Consider the following 24,570-nt stretch of genomic DNA (forward strand, 5'->3'; position numbering starts at 1 on the left):
AAGTTGCCCACTGAGCCGGGGCTTTTCTCTCGGTGACAGGTGTCCCGAGATTTCCAGAGAAGGTCCATTTCCTCCGCTGCAGTAATCGTTTTGAGGAAGTGGATCAGACCCTTCGCTCGCACCTGTCCGAGGGTGAAAAAGGAGAAAAAGAATCCCTCCGATGAAAGGCTCGTGCTGTCGGACACCAGGAGTCGCAGCTGCCCGAGACGAGCCTCTCCGCGGCCGCCGAGCTGAACTTGGCCTACAAAACACTCGCAGTGGAGTGCGGCTTCCTCCTTGAGCGAACGTAGCTGGCCGCCCACACGCTCAAGGGGACACGTTTCTGCCAGCTGCTGAAAAGGACTAGTTTTCACCTCTGAAGTCCAATGTATAGCTTACACGCGTGCACAAACCCAGAGCCATGCCAGTGGTCCCGAGATGACACTTTGCACGTTGCTCACCGAGCCCCTGGAACTAAACCAGTTTGTTTTGTAGATCCTAAACGTGAACTCTTAAAGCATACATAGACGGTCGGGGCTGCGACCCGTCAGCCTTCCTTAGGAAATCCTTCAGGCAGTCACTTGCTTCGGGCAACTTCCTCCTTTCCCTCCTGTCAGAGCTGAAAGCCTTGCCCGGCCACCCTGAATACGAACCCAAACGACTCCCCCTGCCCTCGTCCCACCCAGCGCTTCCCCGACCCTCTTTTCCTCCCTGCGCGCTGCCCCTATTAGAGCTGGGCAGGATCCTCGCTCCCGTCGCCTCGCTTTATTAAGGAAACATACACACACATTGCAAAAAATGGAACCGCCGGCGGCGGCGGGCGAGCGAGCGACGGTGTCCGGGTGTCGGGCGGGGGGCGTCTTCGCTGCCGGGCACCAACGGAACTCCAGCCCACAAGCAAAATGGCGGCTGTTTGGCTTCGCCCTGGTAACCCTGCCCCTGCCAGGCGGGACGGGTGAACCCCGTGCAGCGGGAGTAAGGGGGGGGAGTGAGGCGACGCCATTTTCCCAGAGAGAGAGAGGCAGTGACATAGGAAGGGAGCGTAGGCGGCTGCGAGGAGGGAGACGGGAGCAGGAGCAGCAGCAGCGGCGGCCGCAGCAGCAGTGGCAGTTAGGGGGTTTGTGCAGAGGTCCTGAGGCGAAGGCGCTTCTCCCTCGGCCGCCGCGGGACTCTCGTGCAGCCGAGCCTCCTTCCTAGGGGTTCCCTGCTGCCATTGAGCCTCTCCCCACCCCCAGCTCCCCACAGACGGCTGAGGGGCTCCGTCCTGCCCAGGCGAGGGACATCCGCAGTGGGACTGTTGCATTGTTTTGGTTGGGGTAAGAGAGGGGCTCGGTTAAGGGGGTGCTGCTTGCCTGGCCTGTGACCATTACAGGTGAGTCTGCCATTATTATCCTTATTTATTGTGGTTGTCATGCCCCGTGATGGGAGCCTGAGGGGGAAAGGCGGCGGCGGCGGCAGGGGGGGGGGCTTTCAAAAAGAAAGGCTAAAAAGTGGCGGCGCGTCTCGTTTCTTTTTTGGGGGGTGTGTGTATATCTATATCTATACGCGTGTATTGTATTCATTCTGGATTGTGGCTGTTCTTTTTACTCCGTATGCTCACCTCGCTCCGGTGGGGGTGGACTGGCTTAAAAGGGAGAGGGAGACGCTCTATCTTGCGAATATGGCGCGTTATTGTAACTGGCGGAGCTGATGGGTGGTGTGTGTGTGTTTGTGTTTGTTTGGGGTGGGGGCCCCCGTTATGCCAGCCTCCTGCTAGAAATAAATCTCCCAGAGGTCGCTTAATGCGATGAAAGCGTGTTTTTTTGCTTGTGTTGTCTCTCTCTTTAAAGAACAGGCGCGGGGTATTTTTGGGGGGCAAATATTTGTTAATAGGAACCGAGGTTCCCGTAAGACGAATTCTGGCGCTATGTCCTTGTTCAACCCACCCACCCTGGCCAGTGTTGTTTGTTGTGTTTTGTGGTACTAATAGGGCTCATTACGGGCCTAATCTTCCTTTCCACACACAGAGACACACACATATACACCGCTCTTATTTTATATTCCATCTTGTCGTTTCCCCGATCTGTGTGGTGTATATAGTCGTAGGCGAACGGCGAACAGTTCCGAAGACTTTGAGGAGCAATTTAAAAGGGGTGGGTGGGGTGGCAGGTGGGGATTTACCCCGGGGTCCCCCTTTTCAAAAACTGGTTGCATAAGGTTATATTTGCCATCATCTTTGTGTTACCATCCGTGCCTCCTGGCCAGGGCTGGCGTACCGGGAACGACACATAGGGAACCTCTTTCTTGAAAGGAGTTGGTGGCATATAGACCCTACTGCTGCAGACATGGGGGAGGAGAAACAAACGGTCCACTGTGTAGTACTAAATAGGGTAGAAGAAACATAATATAGTCCAATTAGAAAGGTCCCGTCCTTCTCAGCACTCAATCATCGAGGAATGCGCGGTGATTAAAAGCCTAGTTAGTGGTTTTCAAATGATGTAGACAACTCTCTGAAATGCTACTCTTATAGTAAACCATATGAATTTAGGGCTGTTTTCCTCCTCAGTATATTTAGATTACTGTACCTTTAAAGAGATTAATAGTGGAACACTTTCCCCCGTTTAAATGCATATTTAAAAGAAATCAAAGCAACGACTGGAAACTTAGGTGACCCACAGAGGGGGTTTGATGACACACGCTATACTTTTAAAGTTACTTTCCATAAAAGTGGAGTAAAAACTGTAATTTCCCTCTTTTGTCCTTTAGAGATTCTAAAAATGGCGGCCTCAGGCTGATGTTGTGGTAATCTAATCAGCTCGGGTCCTCCACACCCCATGCAGTGCATTTGTCTGCAGCACATTTATAGGCTTAATATGCTTAAATGAAAAAAAGACTGCCGCCTTTAAGTCATGAACGAAACGTATCTCGTCTTTCCTACGATTAAAATGCTGGGTTCCAGCTGATTAATTTTATTGGTTATTTGTGTGAAATGCACAAATCAACGAGACCAGTCTTCCTAGGGGAGGGAATTGATGACGGACTGGTGTAGCTGCTGTGGTCTATGTGTGTATGTTTGAAGTGAGTTCATATGCATGCCATATTAATCTTTTTACTTTTGTTTTTAAAATGGTGGACAAGTTCCTCTTGACCTCTTAATCTAGATTTGTGCTGTAATGTCTAATGCTGGCATGCAAGCAGCATTACAATGAGAACATGAAAATAATTTTTAACATGGCACTTCATTTGAGATTGTGATAGCACTATCAAGCCAAATAATTTCTAATCTATTAATAATCTGTTGCTGCTGGACAGATTTTTCCTGTGTTTCTCCCTCCCCCAAGGAATTATACAGACAGATTTAAAACTCCCCCTTCTTTGAGGGGGGTGTGTGTGTTAAAGGTTACATGTCTTAAATGTAATTTTTCTACATGATTTTTTGTCATACAGTACATGTGAAATGCATATTTCACTGTGAAAAAGGGATTATTTGTAAGGTGCTAATTGCCATTGACAAATGAATAGTGATGATGCATTTAAAATACAGTAACTATTGTGCTGTTAAGCCTTCTCCTTTATCTTCTCTCCTCCCCTGCCCCCCTTCCCGGTCTGCTGAATACAGTTGAGAACAACATGCTTATCTAAAAGTATATGAAAGTTTCACTTAATTATATTTTTAATATTTTTGCAGTTAGAATGACTTGAGGGTCAAGTTGCAACTTTAATGTGTTTGTGTAACTTTCTGCAAAATATTATTTAGCAGTATATTTTCCCTTCAACCCTGGCAACATTTATTTACATATATTAACTTCACTGTCTTGCATAGTTAATAACCTGCTTCTTAGACTTGTAAATGGGGACAATGTATGCATTACAGGGCTATTCATGTATGCCTTCAGTATGTTGTGAGGCCAAGAACATGTTGGGTTACACATTGTTTAATGTGTGGGACTACAATCCTTTATTCATTTAGCAGGGAGTAAGCATCATTGAACTTAATGGGACTTGCAGCTGAGTAAATGTGCATAGGCATATCTAGTCAAAACTATTGTCACTTTAATGATTTTAATATTTTTCATACTGTATATACAGACTTGTGAACCTGGAACATGGTGATCCTTGATTATAAACATTTTTGCTTAGGTGTTCATCTTCTCATTTGAATAATAAATTGAATTTTGTGTGCTGAAAAATAAAGGGTGGTATCCAACTAAGAAAGAGTAGAACTGACTGTAAATCCATTAATTTAAATGGGTATAGTCTGACTATAGAATAGTTAGTTGGATGCCATCCAGATGGTTTGGTTTTATTTACTTCTTATGATGGCAATATTTGGTTTCTCCAAAATGGGATTCCAATAAAACAGAATATTATGTTAATTCAAAACCCACCATTAAAAGAGAATTGAAGCCATTTTAAGGCCTTTGTTCTTATATTGTCCGTAATGTGGAACTGCTAGTAATGTTGCATTCCACTAGTGGGTTCTGAACTGTACGTATCCTTATTCTAAGTTTTATTTTGTTCAGTGAGACTTTTAAACAGAAGGCTCACCTGGTTGAGTGGAGCCACAGTTCTAGCTTCCTGGCTGTCACTTACTGGGGAGGGGCAAGGCAGTGAGCCAGATTGCCATGGTGCACTGGCAGAGCCAAGTCAATGCTTCCACTAGTGTTTGATGCAGGATGCTAATCTCCTTGCCCCTCTCCCTCCCAACAAGCAGCAGTGACATATCTGTTGGGAAGCAGCATTGCGGCTCTACCTCATCAAGAAAGGCACTTCTGCACCCAGCAGAATTTAGGATTGTAGCCTAAATGATTTCGTACTACAGATTCATTTGTTAGAATCAAAAAGTGAGCTTCAGTGGGTCACAAATCTGAAACATAACTCATATATTTCATCCAGTGAACCATAGTGTACCTTTTGGTATGCTGAGAGTCGCAGTAATAGGATTTACGGTAATAAAGTGTTACGTGGCTTAAATTATTTTTTCCATATGTGGAAATCTTACACATGTTTATTCAGATGTAAGTCCAGTAGTGGACAGCATAGTGGTGTGGCAGTGCTCACTTGACCTCCAGGCAGCAGAGTCACTTCTGCTTACAGGAGGAAGAGTGGGAGGGATAATGTGGCTGGGAGGTCAGCACTGTGCAGATGCACAGGTAGAAGCACCATGTTGGCTCCCCTGCTGTGTTTGCACAGTGCTGACTTCCACACCACCTCACCTCTCCCACTCTTGCTTTTGGTAAGCAGCAAATCAGTGATTCAGAGGTCTGGTTATTTCATTTTTCAGGAATTGCATTCTTCCTTTAAAAGTGCAGCAAGGTCTTTGATTTGAGCTTCTGTTAAATAAACTTTGGTACCATACGTGAGATGAACCTTGGTTGAATTCTGAAACTTCTTTTCAGAACAACTTATTTTTGTAAATTTCTGATTTATGGAGCACTATAAAATAGAATAAATAGAGCTAACCTAAAATTTGTTGGCATATTTTCTCTACGAGGACAAATTCTTGTACGTACAGCAGCTAATTAAACGTATGGGGCTGATCCAAAGGCTCCATTCTTCTCAAAAAAGGAGCTTCTAGCTTACAGAAGAAATCTTCTGTATGAGCATATCAGAAGCATTGAATCATATGACTATAAGAAATCCTCTGCATGCTGTTCGTCTCAAGCCTTTGACCAAGACAATGTCTCAGATAAAAATTCAATGTAATTTGTAGTACAGTTGATCCAAAATAAGTTGGTTTATTATTTCTGTTAAGGATTAAAATATTCTCTGAACTACACTGAGTGGCATCACTTTGTGTCAGCCTGCTTGTGCCAACAGGTCTCCCCCTACCTGTCTTCACTGCCACTTCCTGAGTGCCCCCCAAATCTGCTCTAGGGAATTGGAGGATTCTCTGGAACAAATGGGGTGTGGTTGGGTTGCAGGGGTGAGGAGAGGAAGGGGAAGTTCTGTTGCGTTTGCTGGCACAGCTGGACATTGTCTCCTGAGTCTGTAGCTCAAATTTTCATTAGTCTGTGATGTAATGGAAGCCTGACCCCCCGCCCCAAGTGCTTTGTAACCTGTAAAAAAATATTTTATCTCTTTAAAATAGTGAATAGTTTTAATCCAGATTTCTGTTTTACTTGATTTTAAAATTGCCTGGCACTATCTTTATCTGTTTTTAGATGAAAGACAACACGCGCGCCCCCAAGCTTTTGGACCTTAAATTGGAGAGTTTCAAGTGCTTCTCATCTCTTAGTGGGGCTGGTTCTATGAGGCCTTTGTATTGCAGGGTTTTACTGGTTTGTTTGTCGTCACTCTTTTTAGTGTTTATACTGTATTGTAAGTCACTTTGGGTCCCTTTTGTGAGTAAAGCAACTAATTAATAGTAATAATAATAATAATAATAATAATAATAATAATAATAGAATTAATCTTGTGTACATTAATCAGGGCTTAACAGCTAATAAGGTTCAAAGCTTGTGGCTCAAATATTTTTTTGTGAAGTTTTCAAACCATATCCTGAAATATTATCTTAAAGGAGCAGCACGTTCTGCATCTTGGATTGAAGGTGGGGAAAATAGTGGTGCTTTTTTGTCACTTATTCTAATAATAATAATAATAATAATAATAATAATAATAATAATAATTTGTTATTTATACCCCGCCCATCTGACTGGGTTTCCCAGCCACTCTGGGCGGCTTCCAATAGAACACCAAAATACAACAATCTATTAAACATTAAGCAGGGCTGCCTTCAGATGTCTTCTAAAAGTCTGTTAGTTGTTTTTCTCTTTGACATCTGGTGAGAGGGCGTTCCACAGGGCGGGTGCCACTACCAAGAAGGCCCTCTGCCTGGTTCCCTGTAACTTGGCTTCTCGCAGTGAGGGAAACGCCAGAAGGCCCTTGGCACTGGACCTCAGTGTCCAGGCAGAACGATGGGGGTGGAGACGCTCCTTCAGGTATACTGGACTGAGGCCGTTTAGGGCTTTAAAGGTCAGCACCAACACTTTGAATTGTGCTCAGAAACGTACTGGGAGCCAATGTAGGTCTTTCAAGACCCGGGTTACGTGGTCTCGGCGGCAGTGCAGAAATGGTGCAGTGCATTTCCTTTTCATTTGAATTGCAATGTAATAATGGAAAGCTTTAGCAGGAATGCATTGAACATGACACTAAGCCAAAGATTAACCTCAAATTCACATTTTTCATTTAGACCGTGATATACGAAAGAGTATATTTTGATTCACCAGTTACAATCCCAACATTTTGAGATTTCTTTGTTGTTTTTTACTTATTTATTACATTTACAGTATATACAACTTTTCCCTCCAAGAAGCTCAAGGTGGCAGACATGGTTCTTCCCTCCTCATTTTATCCTAACAACCCCATGAGGTAGGTTAGACTGAAAGGCAGTGAGTGGCCTAATGTCATCCAGTAAGCTTCATGGCTGAATGAAACCAGACATTCTATAATCTTTGAAATATGCCTTATTTGACACTGAAAAGAAACCACCTATTCTTCTACTGTTTATTGAATTTAAATATAAGGAGAAGTTGGTTATTGTGGGGGGGGGGGTTGCATGCATGCTTTATAGTTGAAAGTAATAAACAGCATTATTTTTGTGGGGTGATTTCAGCTTTCTCATGGGTGGAACTCTATTATTGGAATACCTGCACTGGAGGAAGAGAGGCGATTTTTACTAATTCCTCCTTCCTGCAGTTCTCCTTGACCCCAGAGAAGCTGCTCCAAAAGTTTGGTAATTCTCCCCCCTCCCTCTTTCCAGCAGGAAATGATTTCAGTCCTGTCTGTGAATGGAAGGAACACTCTGAATCCAATCTGATGCTTTTAAAATGTTTTAAACTACAATAATGGAATACCATTTTTCAGCATCACCTCGTTCGCAATGCATTGATGCAAGACTATAGGAGTGCAGCCTTCTGGGCAGTGTTAGAAACTTAGATATATAAGTTAATTGCGAAATAGCACCTTAAACCCAGGTTATGGTCACCACAATGGAATGTCTACGCATCCCCGGGGGGGGGGATTTATTATTATTATTGATTTCATTTCTATACCACTTTATATTTTAAATTAAAAAATCCCAAAGTGGTTTACAGCACGTCAAAACATCAAATCATACAATACAGAATACAAATTCAAGCTTCAAGGAAAATATTTCAGATCCTTCTCCAAGTGACATATTGTTTTCCACATATTTATTTACCAACTTAATTTACATACCGTAGCTGCCCCATAGTAGAAGTACTGTAGGAAGCCAATGTGGTTAGAGTGTCAGACTAGGACCTGGGAGATCAGGGTTCAAATCCCCACTCAGTCATGAAGCTCACTGGATGACCTTGGGCCTGTCACAGCCTTGTAGCCTACCTCGTAGGGATTAACTATGGGGAGGTGAACCATGTACTCCTTGGAGAAAAATGTGGGATATAACTGATGAATAAGTTCTTCTGCTTACCAGTTTAAGAAAGCTGGAGAGGCCAGACAGCCAGATGGAGATGTCAGTCACCAACCTGGCATCCAGAGATCTCCAAGTGGTCACAATTGGACCTGCACCAGTAGCAAAACGTGTCTGGCGAATTTCTAACACTGCTTCTGGAGTAGTGCATATTTTTTAAATAAAGAGAAAAATATCTTCTCATGTTATTTCCAATGAAATAACCATTAGTATCCACCACCAGAATCAAGTTGCAGCACATATATTCCTTTCAATGTAGCATTCTGTTTCAGTGGTTAAAGAAAAGACAGCAACCTTCCTTAGAGACCACAGACTGGAAAGCTTATGGCAACTGATCATAGAACCATTTTCTCATATGTTTTGGAAGAAGGTTTAATTATTGTTTATTATTCTATCCAGTTCAGGAGTAAAAACTAGGAAAATATGTAAGATTGCAATCTTAAATACACTTACTAGGGAATAAGCTCAATTGAACACAGTGGAGACTATTTCTAGATAAACACGGATAGGCTTGTGCTATAGTTTCTGCTGTCTTTTGAGAATGTACTTATTTTGTCAGGACATGAACAAGACATTTTGCTGCTTGAGGCAGAGCAGCAACCCCTCCCCTCAAAAAAATTTTATGGTGCATAATATCCAAGGTCAAACAAGTTATTCTGGCAGTAAAAATGCTGCAATAATAAAAAATTAAAAAATTGCTGCTCTTTCAAAACAGCCTAAGCATTGCTAACTCTTAGAAAGATTAAGTCCATTTCATTGTTTTTTTATTTTTAAATCATAATTTTTATTGATTTTACAAATTACAAAAAACGGTACATACATGAACACCTTTTCCACCTTCTTCCCACCCCCCTCCATGGGTCCTCCCCTGCCACAGAAGTATCCCACGCAGGTGAACAGTCAGAGATGGTCCATTTTATGGTTGGATTTCTGTCCTCCTCCCCCTCCCCTGCCCCCAAAGCCCCCCCTGCCACCAGAGAGCTCCAGGAAACCAGGGCAGTACGCAGGAAGGCGTCCGTCCAACCATCTATTCTCATACCAAAAAAGAGTAAAAGAAAAAAAAAGAGAAAAAAAGAGAGACAAAAAAGGAAAAACAAAACAAAAATAATCTTTTTTCATTCATAATTAATAAACCATATTTTGTGGGCTTCCCCAACCTCCCCCCTTCCCCGGTTTTCATCCCTTTTTTATCCTCTTCAACAGTTTCTTATTCTATGAAATAATTACCTTTATACCTTATACTACTTTAAAACTTAGCTATTATCATTTTCACCAAATATCCAAATCACTGAAAAATCAAACTCCCATTTTTTCTTCCCGTGCCTAATTTTTCCCCCTCTATAAGCCTCCATATTTTCACCTTTTTCCAAAATCAATTCACTTTTAAACTATAACTATTCCATTTTAACTAAGTCCATTTCATTGTTATCCCATCCTTCCACGGGGCAAAGTGTGGCATTAACTTCCCCCATTATCCTCCTTCACAATAACCTTAGGAGGTAGGTTAGAGAGAATGAACAGAGATCCCAGATGTCCCTGATTTAGTCCACCAATCTGACCACTACACTACACTGCCTTTTTAATATCAGGACTTTATAACACAAAATTCTTTCACTTGATTTGAAACGACACAAGCTAATCCACATATAAAAAGTACAGTAGTACCTCCAGTTACGTAACCCTCTGGTTACATAAACTTCAAGATGCAAAAGTGAGAAACCCGGTAGTATTTTGCCATGCATGCATGCGCAGAAGCGGTCCTCAGGTTGCGGAAACCTCGGGATTTGACCAGACCTCCAGTACAGATCCCATCTGCAACTGGAGGTACCACTGTTTTGGCTTTATTGTTTTTCAATTACTCTGTTCCACTACCACCACACACCCTATCCTACGTTCTCCTTACATAAATCACTTCTTGATTCATGTTTGTCTTCCCTACCACAGCTAGAGAAGGGGGGGGGAATCCAGGAGCACATTATTATATACTAGATTTACAGTATATCCCACCCTTCTTCCAGTGAACTAAAGTTGATGTATATTGTTTTCCCTCCCCCTTCACCGATATATCTCCACAACAACCCTCTAAAGTAGGTTAGGCTGAGTGATAACTTTAAAAAGAAGAAGTAAGCATCAAGTTCCAGACTCTCTATGGGAGGGACCCACAACTTAAAACAGGGACTTCAGTCTTACCTCCTTATGCCCAGCAATGCACATGGTGCTAGTGAGAGCAGAGGTACATCTGCTTCCTTGTGATATATTGTTTTCTTCCTCCTCCTGCTGTTCCCTCTCTTCTTCGAAACTGGCAGGAGGAGGGAAAGCAGCACACAGGAAAGTGGTGATGATGACAGAGTTCATGGGATCCCAACCAGTCTGCCACTTGTAAAGCTGCCCCCTATTGTGCCACCTGAATGGCGTGCTTCAATGTGCCTCATTATAGATTTGGTTCTGATTTTTCTACCATCACAGTACATGGGATCCTAACAGAGTAAGAAACAAAAAGTTATGTCTCTGAACTGAGGAACTTAAAATTTGAAATTTTATATTTGGGCTGCCAGGGGATGAAGATTGGAAAAGAGATTAATCAAAAGAATATGTGCCTAGTTAAGTTAGTTTTCCCAATTAAAACAGCTCCATACATTAATTAGTTCAGAATTTTAAAAGGTGGCATTATGAATGTATTTGTATCAATACTTTCCATTGTGCAAGCAATACTTGGAAGTTGTAGATTTCCTGGCCTGGGCCTTGGTCATCTTAAATGCGGAGAGATCGACTGCTACAGTACTTAGGAGTTTGTTTGCTTCCAAATCTCAAACTAGATTAGTCTTTGTTCCTGGATCTCAATTTCCAGGGCACAGGGGAGGCTTTAAAGAGGAAGCAGAATGATGCATATTAAATTTATTTTGTGTTACTCCCCCCCCCCTTTCAGAATTACGGTTTCCAAAAAGGCACTTCAAAAAAAGAAAAAATAGCAGGACTGGAATGGAGACTGCTACAAAGAATGGACTGGGAGGAGGGGAAAGCCATAGAAAAGTGAGTTGGGTAAAAGGGACAGGGAAGCCTTTCGCACTGGCTTCCAGTAGATCTACATAGCTTGAAATTCAAACTTAAAGATACAAATATGCATTCAGCGCATCTAATACCTACTAATAATCTTCTTCTTCTTCTTTTACTTCCGAATGAAAGTTAGAATTCTAAGGATGTCAAATTCTACCTTGCAAGGTAAGCAGATATGAAGTAGGCTATATACACCCTAGACTGGACTGCTCTGGCCGGTCCTCCGCCTTTCTGCTTTGAAAACAAATGCTTGTTATTTCTAAACATAGACAGCTGTTACTGCTTTAAATACCCTGTGTTCTTGAAGTAGAATAGAGCTTAATTGTAGGGAGGTACTATAGGTGCTTTTACTATTTGGAAAAAGTGATTTTTCTTTGTATTTTGATTCCTCAGTGGAACCCACAGACTTGTGAAGGCCAGATAGAACTTCATTTTTCAGAACGTCAGCAGACATATTCTAACTCGATATATAGGTTGCCATGAAAAGCTGAGTATGATATGATGTAGAGTCCCATTACTTTAGTTAGAGTCATTAGCTCTTCTTGCAGTACATGCTAACAATTAAAATATGCTTTTTTATATAAAAAATAAGAATATGCCTGTTTCTTCTCCATCTCTCCACTTCCCTTCCTTGTTTCCTTTATTCTGTTCTAGAAAGGGGCTAGAGACTATGTAGGAGCCAACATTTTCTTTAGATAGAACTGTTGGCAAAACACAATTCTATTCAGGTGCAGGAGGGCATGCTGAGTATTGTCTATAACAGTTACTTAGAGCCAAGTAAAGATAGATATGGATATAGGTGTGGGAAATTGACTGAAGCAGCCAACCATCTGGTTTAAAATACTGGTCCAGGCTCTTACTGTACACTACCATAACACCTTGCAACATATGTGGGGATGGAGAACCTGTGGGTCACCAGGTGTTGTTGAACTACAGTTAGCATTATTTCTGGTCAGTGGGTGTGCTGACGAGGGCTGATGGGAATTGGGAGACCAACAACATCTGAAGTGCCATAGGTTCCCAACCCTTGACCTAAGGAAACTGCTGGCCTGATAATTGCTGTACTAAAGCAACACTACTGCAGATTGCCAGATAACATTATTGCAGCTTCTAGCCCACCTGAGTCTTGCTGATATGAGGAGCTAGTAGATTCTTATCTGACCTCAGCTGATTCTTGGTCTGCTGACCTTGGTCTGATTCTTCAATTAGAGATTGTAGGCTGATTCTCTGCTGAAACACCTGCCTGCCTCTAGATTCCTAGCCCTAACACCAATAAGTAGAGTTTCCTAATTAGGAATGTGAAGGGTGGGAATAGAAAAGGGAAGGGAGACATGTGTCCTAAACTTGTAAAACAGAAATGAGGGATTAAAGCATCCTCTTTTACTAAAAAAAAATAGTATTTCTTTCAGTGTTATTTACCAGTTGGAAATATTTAGCTATAGTGTGAACTTGAGTTTTTAGTATCTTATACCAAAAGCACAACCGAAGTATCAAAAAAGCAAAGCAGAACAGAATTGTATAACTGTTGCCCTGAAATGTCATCAAAGCAGCCTTAAGTCTGGCACTATATGAGGTAATAAAACAAATTTGCAAAATAAACAGGATTCCTGTTTAACAAATGTGAGAATAAGACTATAAATAAATTACCCATGATCCATCATTTTAATATTTTTGAATTAATAATATTTTGTGAAGGAAAAAGTTGAAAATAAATTGTATATTTTTATTTCATCATTTGAAGTTCTCAAAGGAAGATCAAGAACATCCAGTGGATGGATCCAGATCAAGATAAGCTGCAGGTTCTGTAAATAAGTTGCACTCTGTTTCTAAAGCTTTTGTTCTTTACTGAGTGTAATCAAGTTCATTTATGTTGTGTAGGAGTCAATAGGTGAGATCCGACTAAACTACACATGGAGTAGATCTGTTTAAATCAATGGATTTTACTCAAGTTCATTTATTTCAATGAGTCTACGTTGAGAATGGTGTAGTTGGATACCACCCAACAAGGGTTTCAGATTTTCTCTTCATCAGCACAACTGTTCAATGAAGAGGATAAGATTGCATTTAAAGGTAATATAATGGGATTTATATACAGTTGCCCATAGCTCTCATTTTTTAATTCAGGGATTTCAGAATAGTGTGTTTTGTTCTAGGAAACGCTGTGTTGCTTTGGAAATTTAACCCTGGGTTTAGCAATGGTGAACAAGCATCCCCAGATGAATGCTACAGTTCATATTCACAGGGGAGTGCTCATAGTTTCACATGATATCCAAACTAGGAAGAGACTGTTGTTTAAGTGCTACTGCAAACCAGGATATCCCTTCTTGAAGACTTCACAGCCTAAACAGACAAGATACAAGGGGGTGGATTAGGTAGAATATAAGAATAGTGGTAATTAAGAGTGGTAATAGTGGTAATTAAAAGAAGGCCACCTCATGAGAAGAGAAGAATCCTTGGAAAAGACCCTGATGTTGGGAAAGATTGAGGGCACTAGGAGAAGGGGACGACAGAGGACGAGATGGTTGGACAGTGTTCTCGAAGCTACGAACATGAGTTTGACCAAACTGCGGGAGGCAGTGGAAGACAGGAGTGCCTGGCGTGCTATGGTCCATGGGGTCACGAAGAGTCGGACACGACTAAACGACTAAACAACAACAAGAGAAGGGAAAAGCACTAACCTGGAAGATGAAAGCAGCTTGATAAAAAAAAGTCCTAATCTGTTCCACACTCTATCCTCCATTTCCCTTTTCAAATTGCTGTGAATAACTCCAGTCTAAATGACATTGATAAATGGAGAGTCTGTGCATTCAGACATATAATCTTGACCACGGTTTATGTTATCAGGAATGACCTGAGGCATTCCTCTGGCTCATGTTCCTTCTCTCCACATAAGGAGAGTGAAAGCATCTGCATCATGCAACTTGGGGAACTATCGTATGATTTAACCAAAGTTAGTTTAAACAAGATACAGGGTAAAACTGGTTTCAGATTCATTTTGTGTTAAATAATTTAGGTTAAATCAAACCACAGTTGTCAGAGATTGTACTGTTTTGCATTCAAGGGAGGAGGTTGGGACAAGAGAGTGTGCAGGCCTAAGATTCCTGCAGTTCATTCCAAATCACCTACACCAGGCCATTTCCATTCCTCCAAACCATAGAATTTGTATTCTTGCCACATTCCACTTCACCATATAATTTCAGGTTAGTTGATACTTTCCTTTATTCCAACAGCACTTTGCTGTTACATCTGAACCAGCAATCCTTTGAGCGAGCCTTCTAAAGCATGATTGCAAACCATAGTTTGATGATTTTGGTTCTATTTTAGTTGAATAAACATCCAGTTACTTACTTTATGGGGAATCATTTAATAATCCTGTTTAAGGACTGTTAGTGTAGGAAAATAGTTATGTTGATATTGTATGCAACTTTCCTGTAAATAATGTGGGCCAAGGGTGGTTCCTCTGCTTGTTCATTCAACATATTGTAGCACTTTGCTGGGTAAAAATTCAGCAAAGGTCAAGCTGACTCACAACCAAGTACAGTCATACCTCATGTTACGTTTGCTTCACATTGCGGCTTTTCAGGTAATGAACGCGGCAAATCTGGAAGTGTTTACTTCCGGGTACACCGCACGTGCAGAAGCAGCACTCTGCGGCCTTTTGGGGGTGCGTTTGTAAGTAGAGGTACCACTGTATGCCCTTTTGGGTTGGGATCTAGTGCTAAAAGTGAGCTTTTATAAAATACTTTCTGAGTATTCAGAACAATTAACATACACTACCTCAGTAATCACAAATGTTCTCCAATGTAGGCAGCCATCACAGTTGGGCACTTGGGAGATGGTAGTTTGTTGTAGGCCATCTTGTGAGTTTGTGCGTGAAGTAAGATTTAATCTAGGAACATCCCAGTTTGTAACTCAGAATCTTAGCCATTGTACTATATATACTAGCTAGTTCATAGATGTATAGGTGCTATTAATGGAGTGGGCTTGATGTTAGACAGTTTTGCAAATACATTGAGGCTAGATCAGAATAGGCTTGCATACCTGTACACTTGGTCTGGGTGATATATCAATATATTGTCCAAAACCAGTTTGAAGTCCATATTGTGATATCAGTTTAACAAGTTTTGACTGGGCAATATGTCCATAGCTGCCAAGTTTTCCCTTTTCTCGCGAGGAAGCCTATTCAGCATAATGGAAAATCCCTTTTAAAAAGGGATAACTTGGCAGCTATGAATATGTCACAAATCATGGTGTGTGTGTGCTACACAAAAATCACAATGTGGGGGAAACCGTGAAGCCAGTCAGTGCTTCCTCAGACATCACAATATTTCAGTGATATATCACAATGTTGAAAAACAGATATTGCCCAGCCCTACTGAATACTTGAAAGACAATGTTTCAAGTGTGTTAGCTCTTTGTTCTCCATTATGAAGTTTGAACCTACATGCAGTGAATACAGCTTGAAATTTTGGTACATGAGACTTACCTTACAATCGCAATAGTCTTTTTAAATAATTGGATTCCTGTGTCCAGTGTTAACCATAGTTTTTGAAATATCACAGTGATATGAACTCCTAATGGTGTTTGGAGTAGGATGTCATGTTTCTTTTTATGGGATATGAAGCTGTTGGTTGCTACATCTAGGACAGTGCCTACAGAAGATGTAATGAATATTGCATCTTCAGTATCTTAGTGTAGAGGGCCATGCCAGGTGGCACTGACCTGTGGAAAGCTGTCACTGGAGTTTCATTTGTATACAACAATATCTTTCTTCTCTTGCAGATCTTCCTTTTGCACTTTTCCTTCTCTGAATTAGGAAGATGGATAGGGTGTAAGACCTCACGCCAAAGTTATGTTTCTGGCATGGGATAAGGGAAAGATAGGGAGCAGAGATTATTGGACTTTTGACTAACAGTGGCTCTGCAGCCACTTATTGCCTCCAGATGGCATAACCTTTTCATATTTGATGCCTCTCTCCTTCCTTCCATATCCTGCACTGCCTGATACAAAGAGGCCTGTGTCTGCTGCCTTGGCTCATTGCCTCATACTACCTCTATAGTACTGGTCCATCAGCAAATTTAGTTCCACACCCATATTTTAGTATGGTACTATGCTGTAAATATTGATATAATTCACTATTTCCTTGTTAAAAGTTTTTGAGATGACTGTGACTGAATTAAGAGATTAAAACTATTATTGTTACTGATGTAGTTAAGTGGGCTAGTTTTAACTTTTAGAGCTGTTTGACATTAACATCATGGTTATGAGATGCCTATTGCTTTCAGGTAATAAAGATGATTTACTGCAATTGGTTGAACAGCTTCATCCAGACAATAGTAATGAATGGATCAGCATCAAACTGGAAAGAGGTATCAAGTGGGATTCCACAGGGATCAGTTCTGAATGCAGTGTAGGCCATCTTCATTAATGACTTAGTTGAATGAGTGGACCACAACTCTTAGCAAATAGGTTGGAAATATTTTAGAACATTCTACAATGGCCTTGATAAATTGGATAGCTTGCTAACAATAACATTTAGACTACACTTACAAAAAAATTGTATATGGGGTTTAATAATCGGGACTAACTGTTTCTCATGTTCTTGGTTTCATTTGATGTGGCTCAGAATTTGGTGTTCTAAAAGTCTTGGCAAGAAAAACTCAAACCCACCAGCTTTTTATTTTCCTCTGGCTAGAGATTCTGATAAATGCAGCTAGCCTTTTGGCAAGGCTTTGTTGTTGTTTTAATTGAGTTCTGAAAGAATATTTGATGAATACTAAGAAAATTGTGTGTACTCTCACTAGTACTGTCTTACAGTTTACCAATGGAGATAAGTTCCCTGTCAAACTCCACTGTAAACACATTGGTACATGAAGGCAGGAATTTTGAGGCCTGCAAGTCTGTGTTAACATAACTTGTTACATTTGATGTGTTAAACTATAAGATTAGTATTAATTAATTTTAGCCACACTGGGATGACCAGGATCGCTGTGAATATAATGACATTTCTTAGGAGGAAGCTGTATATATAAAGATTCTGTTTTAAGTGACATCACTCACTTATATATATCACTAAATATATATATATATTGCGCATCCTGTGTCTCTTGTAGATCTCTGCCTTGCAGTTAGCAACAGCCTTTTTTAAGGATCTGTGAGGCTTTTGTATCCCCCATCACAAAAAAGTCAATATAACAAGATCCTAGCCATAATTACATTACCCTTACATTTCATATTGTGCACCATAAAACAAAGAAACAAACAAAAAAGCACAGGTTTACATATTTAGTGTACTACAATTTTTTTTAAAAAAGCAGGGAGTCATTTAAAACATGAGCTTTGAAGCCAGAACAGTGTTGTAATACATGCACGCTTCTGAAATAACTAGTGTCTCCTCCTCTTCAGATCAAGATTTTCTCTGCTTAGAAAACCAACCTTTTCTGCATTTTTTTCTGGCAGATGTGTCAGTTTCATTCCTGCTGAGGCAGTCAGAACAGATGGTAAGCAATGAAATAGTTCAGACACACAAGAGGTTTGCTTATCTGTCCTATTCCATACATATTTTACAACTAGGGAAAGTTTCTAAGCTGGGAGATTGGGTACAGTGACTTAAAATGTGTAATTCCACACTTGTTTACAGCACCATTGATTGAGCAATACCTTTCTCTGAGATTTAGTGAAATACTACTTGTGAATGGGTACCTTGCTTTACAAAAGGTTAAATTACAGAGGAGGAAAAGGTTACAAAAATAAAAACACTAGACCCAAATGATATTCAGCATGCACAGCTTAATGTGCTACAGCTCTATACCTTACTGAAGAGAACTGTAACACATACTGTCCCTTGTGGCTAAATTTTAAAAAAGGGAGAACAACTATTTCAACAGCTCAAGTTGTAAAGGTTTAGAAAAGGAGTGCTATACTTTGTGATTCAGGCAGCATATTTGGCGGCAGTATATGTACACAAGTTGTTTTCAGGCTCCTCCTAAAAACAGCTGGTTTGTTTTACACAGGAAACTGCCTGTGGCATGAATGTATATTAAACATTATGAAGCGAGCATGCGTGCATTCACACACACACACACAACTTAACTTTTTAATGTAAATAGTGAATCATGCACATACATATCCATCCTGTTGAGCTACAAATTATACTGCATGTGGGGCTAGAAATGCAGATTAGGTTTTTAAGATCTTAAATAACATTTTCCATCCTTCATCAAATCATCAGCATTATATAATACATTTAACTGAAATATAACTAACTATAGATTGTTGATTCAAAACAGCATAAGAAACAGGAACTTGAATATGAGAAAAATGGTTTGAAGAGTTATCTGTAGGGATTCTTTAAGTGGCTTTTATATTGAAAAAAGCCTGTAGTGTGCCTGTTTTGGGGTGGGTAGCTTGACCTCAGTTAACCATTTAGACCAGGAGTCGGCAAGGTTTACCTCGCCTGGGCCGGTTCGCTCCAGCAGAGATCCCTCTGTGGGCCGGATTGCGCGCCCGTGCCCACAATTTCCAGCATCTGCGCAGACGCGATTTCTGGTGCTGCGGAAGCGAGTCCCTACACCGTGCTGTGCCAGTTTAGCGCAGCACGCAGGGACTCACCGAGCGGGCAGCTCAGTTTGGGGATGGCTTGTGGACTGGTTAAATGACCCCCGTGGGCCGCTTGTGCAGTTCTGTACATACTTATCTGGGACTAGAGTAGATAGCTCCATTTTTAGTTCTTATTTTTTTCAGTAAGTTTGCCGCATTCTGCATCATTTTTTCAAAAAAGAAAGGTCCTGCCAAAAAAATCATCAGCATATTTGTTCACTTTTCTCCGAATACACACTTCTTGCCTACAATTTCCCCTAATATAAACATACAAAAATGCATTTTTAATCTAATATGTACATTTTTGCACACATTATTTGGTTAGAAAACTGCATCACAAAATTAAGAGACGTACAAATTTGGAAGGATAGCTGCATTTTGGTTTGCACATTGTTTGCAAAGATGTGAATTGGCAGGTTCACATTAAAATCTGAACTGACTTTCTCCATTCCTACTTGGGATTTAGCTCCACTGAATTCAGTGAGACTGTACTTCTGTGTAGATATATAGAATTGCACTATTTCTTGACAGTATTAAATCAATGATAACCTTTAATGCAGAGACTGGAAATCTAGGCACTGATATCATCACCCAGTTTCAGCATGTGGGCTGGGGAAAGATACTTGGTCTGTAGACTGAAAAAACCGGCAAAGACAGAATCAAAAGGAGCACAAGAAACTGCTCTCCACTTCCTCTGCTGCTGTTGGGACAGATGGAGGAGAGAAATTGACAGCAAAAGACTGATGAGGACCAGGGTTTCCCAAAATTGGGTTTCCAGTTGTGGTTGGACTACATCTCCCATCATTCTGTGTCTAGGGCAGTTGTCTACCAGCTCCATCTGGTATGCCGGCTAAGACCCTGCCTGCCTGTTGCCAGAGTGGTACATGCTCGGGTTATCTCCCTCTTGGACTACTGCAATGCGCTGTATGTGGGGCTACCTTTGAAGGGACTCAGAAACTACAACTAATCCAGAATGCAGCTGCCAGATTGGGAGTAGCTGCTGGGACCATTTAACACTGGTCCTAAAGGCTCCCACTAAGTTTCCGAGCACAGTTCAGAGTGTTGGTGCTGTCCTTTGAAGCCGTAAATAGCTTTTGCACACCTGAAGGAGTGTCTTCATTCCCGTCATTTAGCCCGGACACTAAGATCCAGTTCTGAGGGCCTTCTGGTGGTTCCCTCACTTCAAGGATACAGGGAACCAGGCAGAGGGCCTTCTCGGTAGTTGCACCCACCCTGTGGAACGCTCTTCCATCAGGTGTCAAGGAAATAAACAACGATCTGACTTTTAGAAGACATCTGAAGGCAGTCCTCTATAGGGAAGGTTTTTTAATGTTTGATGTCTTACTGTGTTTTAATTTGTTGGAAGCCACCCAAAGTATCTGGGCAACCCAGTCTGATGGGCAACATATAAATAATAAATTATTATTGTTAATTATCATTAGGGATGATGGAAATTGTAGTCCAAAACCAGCTGGAGACCCAAAGTTAGGAAACTCTGGTATAGGCTCTCAGTTGGTCACCCTTAGTTTCAAATTGGCATGTAGAGCCTTCATTTTAAATTTATCTTGATGTTCTTTATTTTTGCTACATTTATTTGCTAAAGGAATCTCTATTCCTGTTTATTGTGAGTAACCATTAAATCACAATTATACCATTATACCATTTGATGGTGTTTCCTGCTCGGCAGGGGGTTGGACTGGATGGCCCTTGTGGTCTCTTCCAACTCTACGATTCTATGATTCTATGATTAATACAGATGTTTGCCCATAAACATGCACATTTATAAATGAAGGCTGCATGCATTTGTTGAGGGCATACAGTAATGATGCAGTTACTAACTTAATCAGTTTACTTTTAGCAGAAAGGGATGGGATTAATAAGTAACGTGTAAGAAAGTGGTTGAAATATATTTTATCCTTTTCTAGGATTGACATCTGAGTAAGTGTGCTTAGAGACTGCTTATTTGAGACTTCAGTTTCCAATAACTTAATGTTCATACTGAAATTTTAAAAAGGTAAGCTTTTTTAACTCATACATTTGAAATAAAAATTAAAAGTTTCTCTTTTTCTCTTTTTCTCTTTTGGTTAAACAGAGTTTGTGGATGCACTTAGATGTTTGCAATGAGCACTGTGGCTGGCATGCCCCAGTGTTTTGGATACCAATGCATAGAACTCCATAGTAATCGAATTTATCAGAAACGAACGTCATGAGCATAGTGGTCCCGTTGGGGGTTGACACAGCGGAAACTTCATATTTGGAAATGGCTGCAGGCTCAGAGTAAGTATTGTGGCACAACAGCAAATTTGCAAAATTGGTTCTAGCTTACATTTCATTTTATGCATCTCTGCAGTGTTGCTGAGTTTCAGTTGATTCACTTCTGGGCATAATAAACAGAATCAGAGTTTGTTGAACTCTACCTGAAATAGATTCAAATGTTACAGTTCTTAGCTTATAGTTTTCCTTCTTAAAAATCTTGACTTCACTTACATTTCAGTATGTATTGGAGCCCATTTGGTTATGTTCTGACAAAATTGCTATTTTTCAAGTTTTAGCAATATTTTTTTTCAAATATTCATTTCTACTTTAGCATCTAGAGTGATTCTTAAATTAACATTTATTAACTGTTCTCACAGTAAAACTTCATAACACTCCCCCCCCTTTACTCTGAGCTATTCAGTTTGGGGTGAAATCAGAATACTGATACATAACTTGTGCTTATAATAGAAAACAAAGTAATCAGGAGCACCTTCCTTCAGGGTCTACCTTTACAGTTCCTTAGTAAAACCTGTAAAATACATCCTTTCAGGATACTGACAACACAGGAAACCTGTGGTGCTGTGCTTATTCTGCCACTAGATGTCATAATTTATTGGGGTTTCAGATACTGCTAACAGCATATGGGCAGACTCCTACGCTGCATATGTGTTATCAGAAACAATAAGAATTATTGATACTTGTGTACTCCTGCCTTGTAATCTTTTTTGTGCCTCTGTGTTTTACAACATTGTCGTCGGTGTTGTTAGTATGGATAGTATTCACTTGATAGCGCATACCCATACAACTACAGAAACTTTAAATTAGTGCTGTTACTGACAACTTGCCAGACATTTATTTATTTATTTTTGACAGGAGCATAGCAACAAACATTTCCTTCTTTACCATAATACCTAAATATTCAGCACTTTGGAACAAAAGTGAAATCTTAATGTTTGTCTTGCTTTACAGACCTGAATCTGTAGAAGCTAGCCCTGTGGTAGTTGAGAAGTCAAACTATCCACACCAGCTATATAACAGCAGTTCTCATCATTCACACAGTTATATTGGTTTGCCTTATGCGGTAAGTTTTGTTTTTTTAAAGTATTTCTTCAAGGTTCTTTCCAATAAAGAGAACTTTAAATGTGCCTTGTTTGGTTGATTTCCCCAGCTTATTGTGGGAAGTCCTCCACTAAAACAGCCAAAATCATGACATGGTAGAGTGGTTCTGATACTAGAAGTCTTGTATTCACTCTTTATTAATGGGTTGTATCCAGACCTAAACTTTCACGGATGGAAAGCTGGTTTTAGGGAGGTATGGGGAAGTGCAGTAGAATGGAAGAGATGGCAAAAGTTGCATCTGCAGAAGAACAGTGACAAGATGGCTTGAGCATATAACACCAATCTTGGCCTGATTGTACTGGCTACCAATTAGCTTCAGGGCACAATTCAAAATGCTGGTTTTGACCTACAAAACCTTAAATAGCTGATAACCGCAATACCTCAAAGATCACCTTTACCCATACAAACGGAATCAGACCCTGCAATCATCATTTGAGGCCCTTCTCTGTGTGTCTCTTCTGTGACAGTTCTGAAGGGTGGCAGCACGAGAATAGGCCTTTTCTGCGGTGGCTCCCTGCTTGTGGAATGCTCTTCCCATGGGGGATGACCTTGTAGGATAATGGGATCAATATATAAATATTTTCAGAGTGATGAATAGGCTTGCTTTTCTTCCTGTAGATAAACGGCAGCTAATTGGGGACAGTTGCTATACATGTATAAAATAGAAATATGCCTTTAGTTAAAGAGGCTAAGTCATGCACTTCACAAGAAATGCACTCCATTTTGAAGAATTCTGGCATTTCTTCTAGCTAGGTGAAATCTGTATGGGTGCCGAGAAACAAGGTGTGCTTTGTGTCAGTGTCCTTTTTAAAAATTCAGGTCAGATAAATTTCTCTGCTTTATTATGTCATGATTGGGGGTTGTAAGTGTGCATGTAGAGTCTTGACTAGTACCATGCTTAATGATGCCTGACAGTTTTCCTAGATAAAGTTATTAGTGATAAAAAGGTATTTGCTGTTCAGATGAAATGTGAATATCAACAACCTAGTGTGCAGTGGAAATTTGAGGAAAGCAATGCTTTGTTCACTGTTTAAAGAATAGTAGAAGATTAATTAAATGAAAATACTTTTAGTGTATACATTAAACCATCCTCTTATGATCTCTTCAAAGTCAGCCACACCTATTTGAAGGTGTATACCAAAATCATGTGAATAGAAATTAACTACTTCTGGTAACAAAATCAGATGTAGCAGATCTCTCCAGTACACAAGTAATCACACTAGTTTTCAGGTACTGATTTTACGCTTAGTGCCTTTCAAAACCAGGATAGTTTGTCATCTATTTTTTAACATCCCCATTAAGGTAGCTTGAGCTTCAAAAGTTTGGAAAAAAGTTTATATGAAAGTTATAAAAGAATGGAAGAGAGCGAGAATATATATATATATATATATATATATATATATATATATATATATATATACACACACACACACACACACACACACACACACACATACAGTATAACCATCTACCTTCTAAATATCATTTCCCAGGACCATAACTATGGTGCTCGCCCTCCTCCAACACCTCCAGCGTCTCCTCCTCCATCAGTTCTTATAAGCAAGAATGAAGTAGGCATATATACTGCTCCAAATTTTGATGAGACCTCCAGTGCTACTACTATCAGCACTTCTGAGGATGGAAGCTATGGAACTGATATAACCAGGTGCATTTGTGGATTTACACATGATGATGGATATATGATCTGTTGTGACAAATGCAGGTAAAGTAGTGCCATATATGCAAACATTCTTAAATATTTTTTCTTGTGTACTACTGAAATCAGCCCCCCTTGTCCTTAATTGCTTAGAGCCATTTCCTTCCTCAGGCCCTTCACGGGCATTGTAGGGCATTATGCAAATATGGGAGAAAGAGAAGCCATCACCATTTTGTTATTGTGATAGCTGCCATTTTGCCTTCAGGATGGAGAGGGGAGGTGACAGACCAGCCAAGCCAGCAAAGACTTTCTGCAAGCGGGGGTCATACTAAGAAGGGTCACGGCTCACAAGTCATTGTTAACCCTGCAGAAGGGTAAGAGGGAGGCCTTGGGTATGAGGAGCTTGACCAACTGTTGGATGGGTTTTCTGGGCCAAGATTAATGCCATGTCTGCGAAGGTGGCACATGACTAAAA

At 40.6% G+C, this 24,570-nt stretch overlaps 1 protein-coding gene across 45 annotated transcripts in view; it reads left to right on the forward strand.

Annotated features, from left to right (window-relative positions):
• Window positions 1–988: 988 nt before the first annotated feature.
• KMT2E (lysine methyltransferase 2E (inactive)) overlaps window positions 989–24,570 on the forward strand; it is a 61,765-nt gene continuing 38,183 nt past the window's right edge. For 13 of the 45 annotated variants that reach the window (XM_088652145.1, XM_088652155.1, XM_088652156.1 and 10 more), the window contains exons 1-4: window positions 989–1,351; window positions 21,156–21,340; window positions 22,289–22,400; window positions 23,932–24,161. In XM_088652145.1, the coding sequence (XP_088508271.1) occupies window positions 21,270–21,340; window positions 22,289–22,400; window positions 23,932–24,161 (413 nt within the window). In that variant the 5' untranslated portion in view covers window positions 989–1,351; window positions 21,156–21,269. Of the gene's footprint in view, window positions 1,352–11,336; window positions 11,441–11,593; window positions 11,630–12,907; window positions 13,535–16,749; window positions 16,834–17,869; window positions 17,965–21,155; window positions 21,341–22,288; window positions 22,401–23,931; window positions 24,162–24,570 lie in introns of those variants that run through there. The other 32 variants (XM_088652187.1, XM_088652146.1, XM_088652168.1 and 29 more) reach the window with 16 other exon arrangements.

This window comes from Zootoca vivipara, chromosome 9 (genome assembly GCF_965207765.1).
Source record: "Zootoca vivipara chromosome 9, rZooViv2.hap1.1, whole genome shotgun sequence".
NCBI lineage: Eukaryota > Metazoa > Chordata > Lepidosauria > Squamata > Lacertidae > Zootoca > Zootoca vivipara.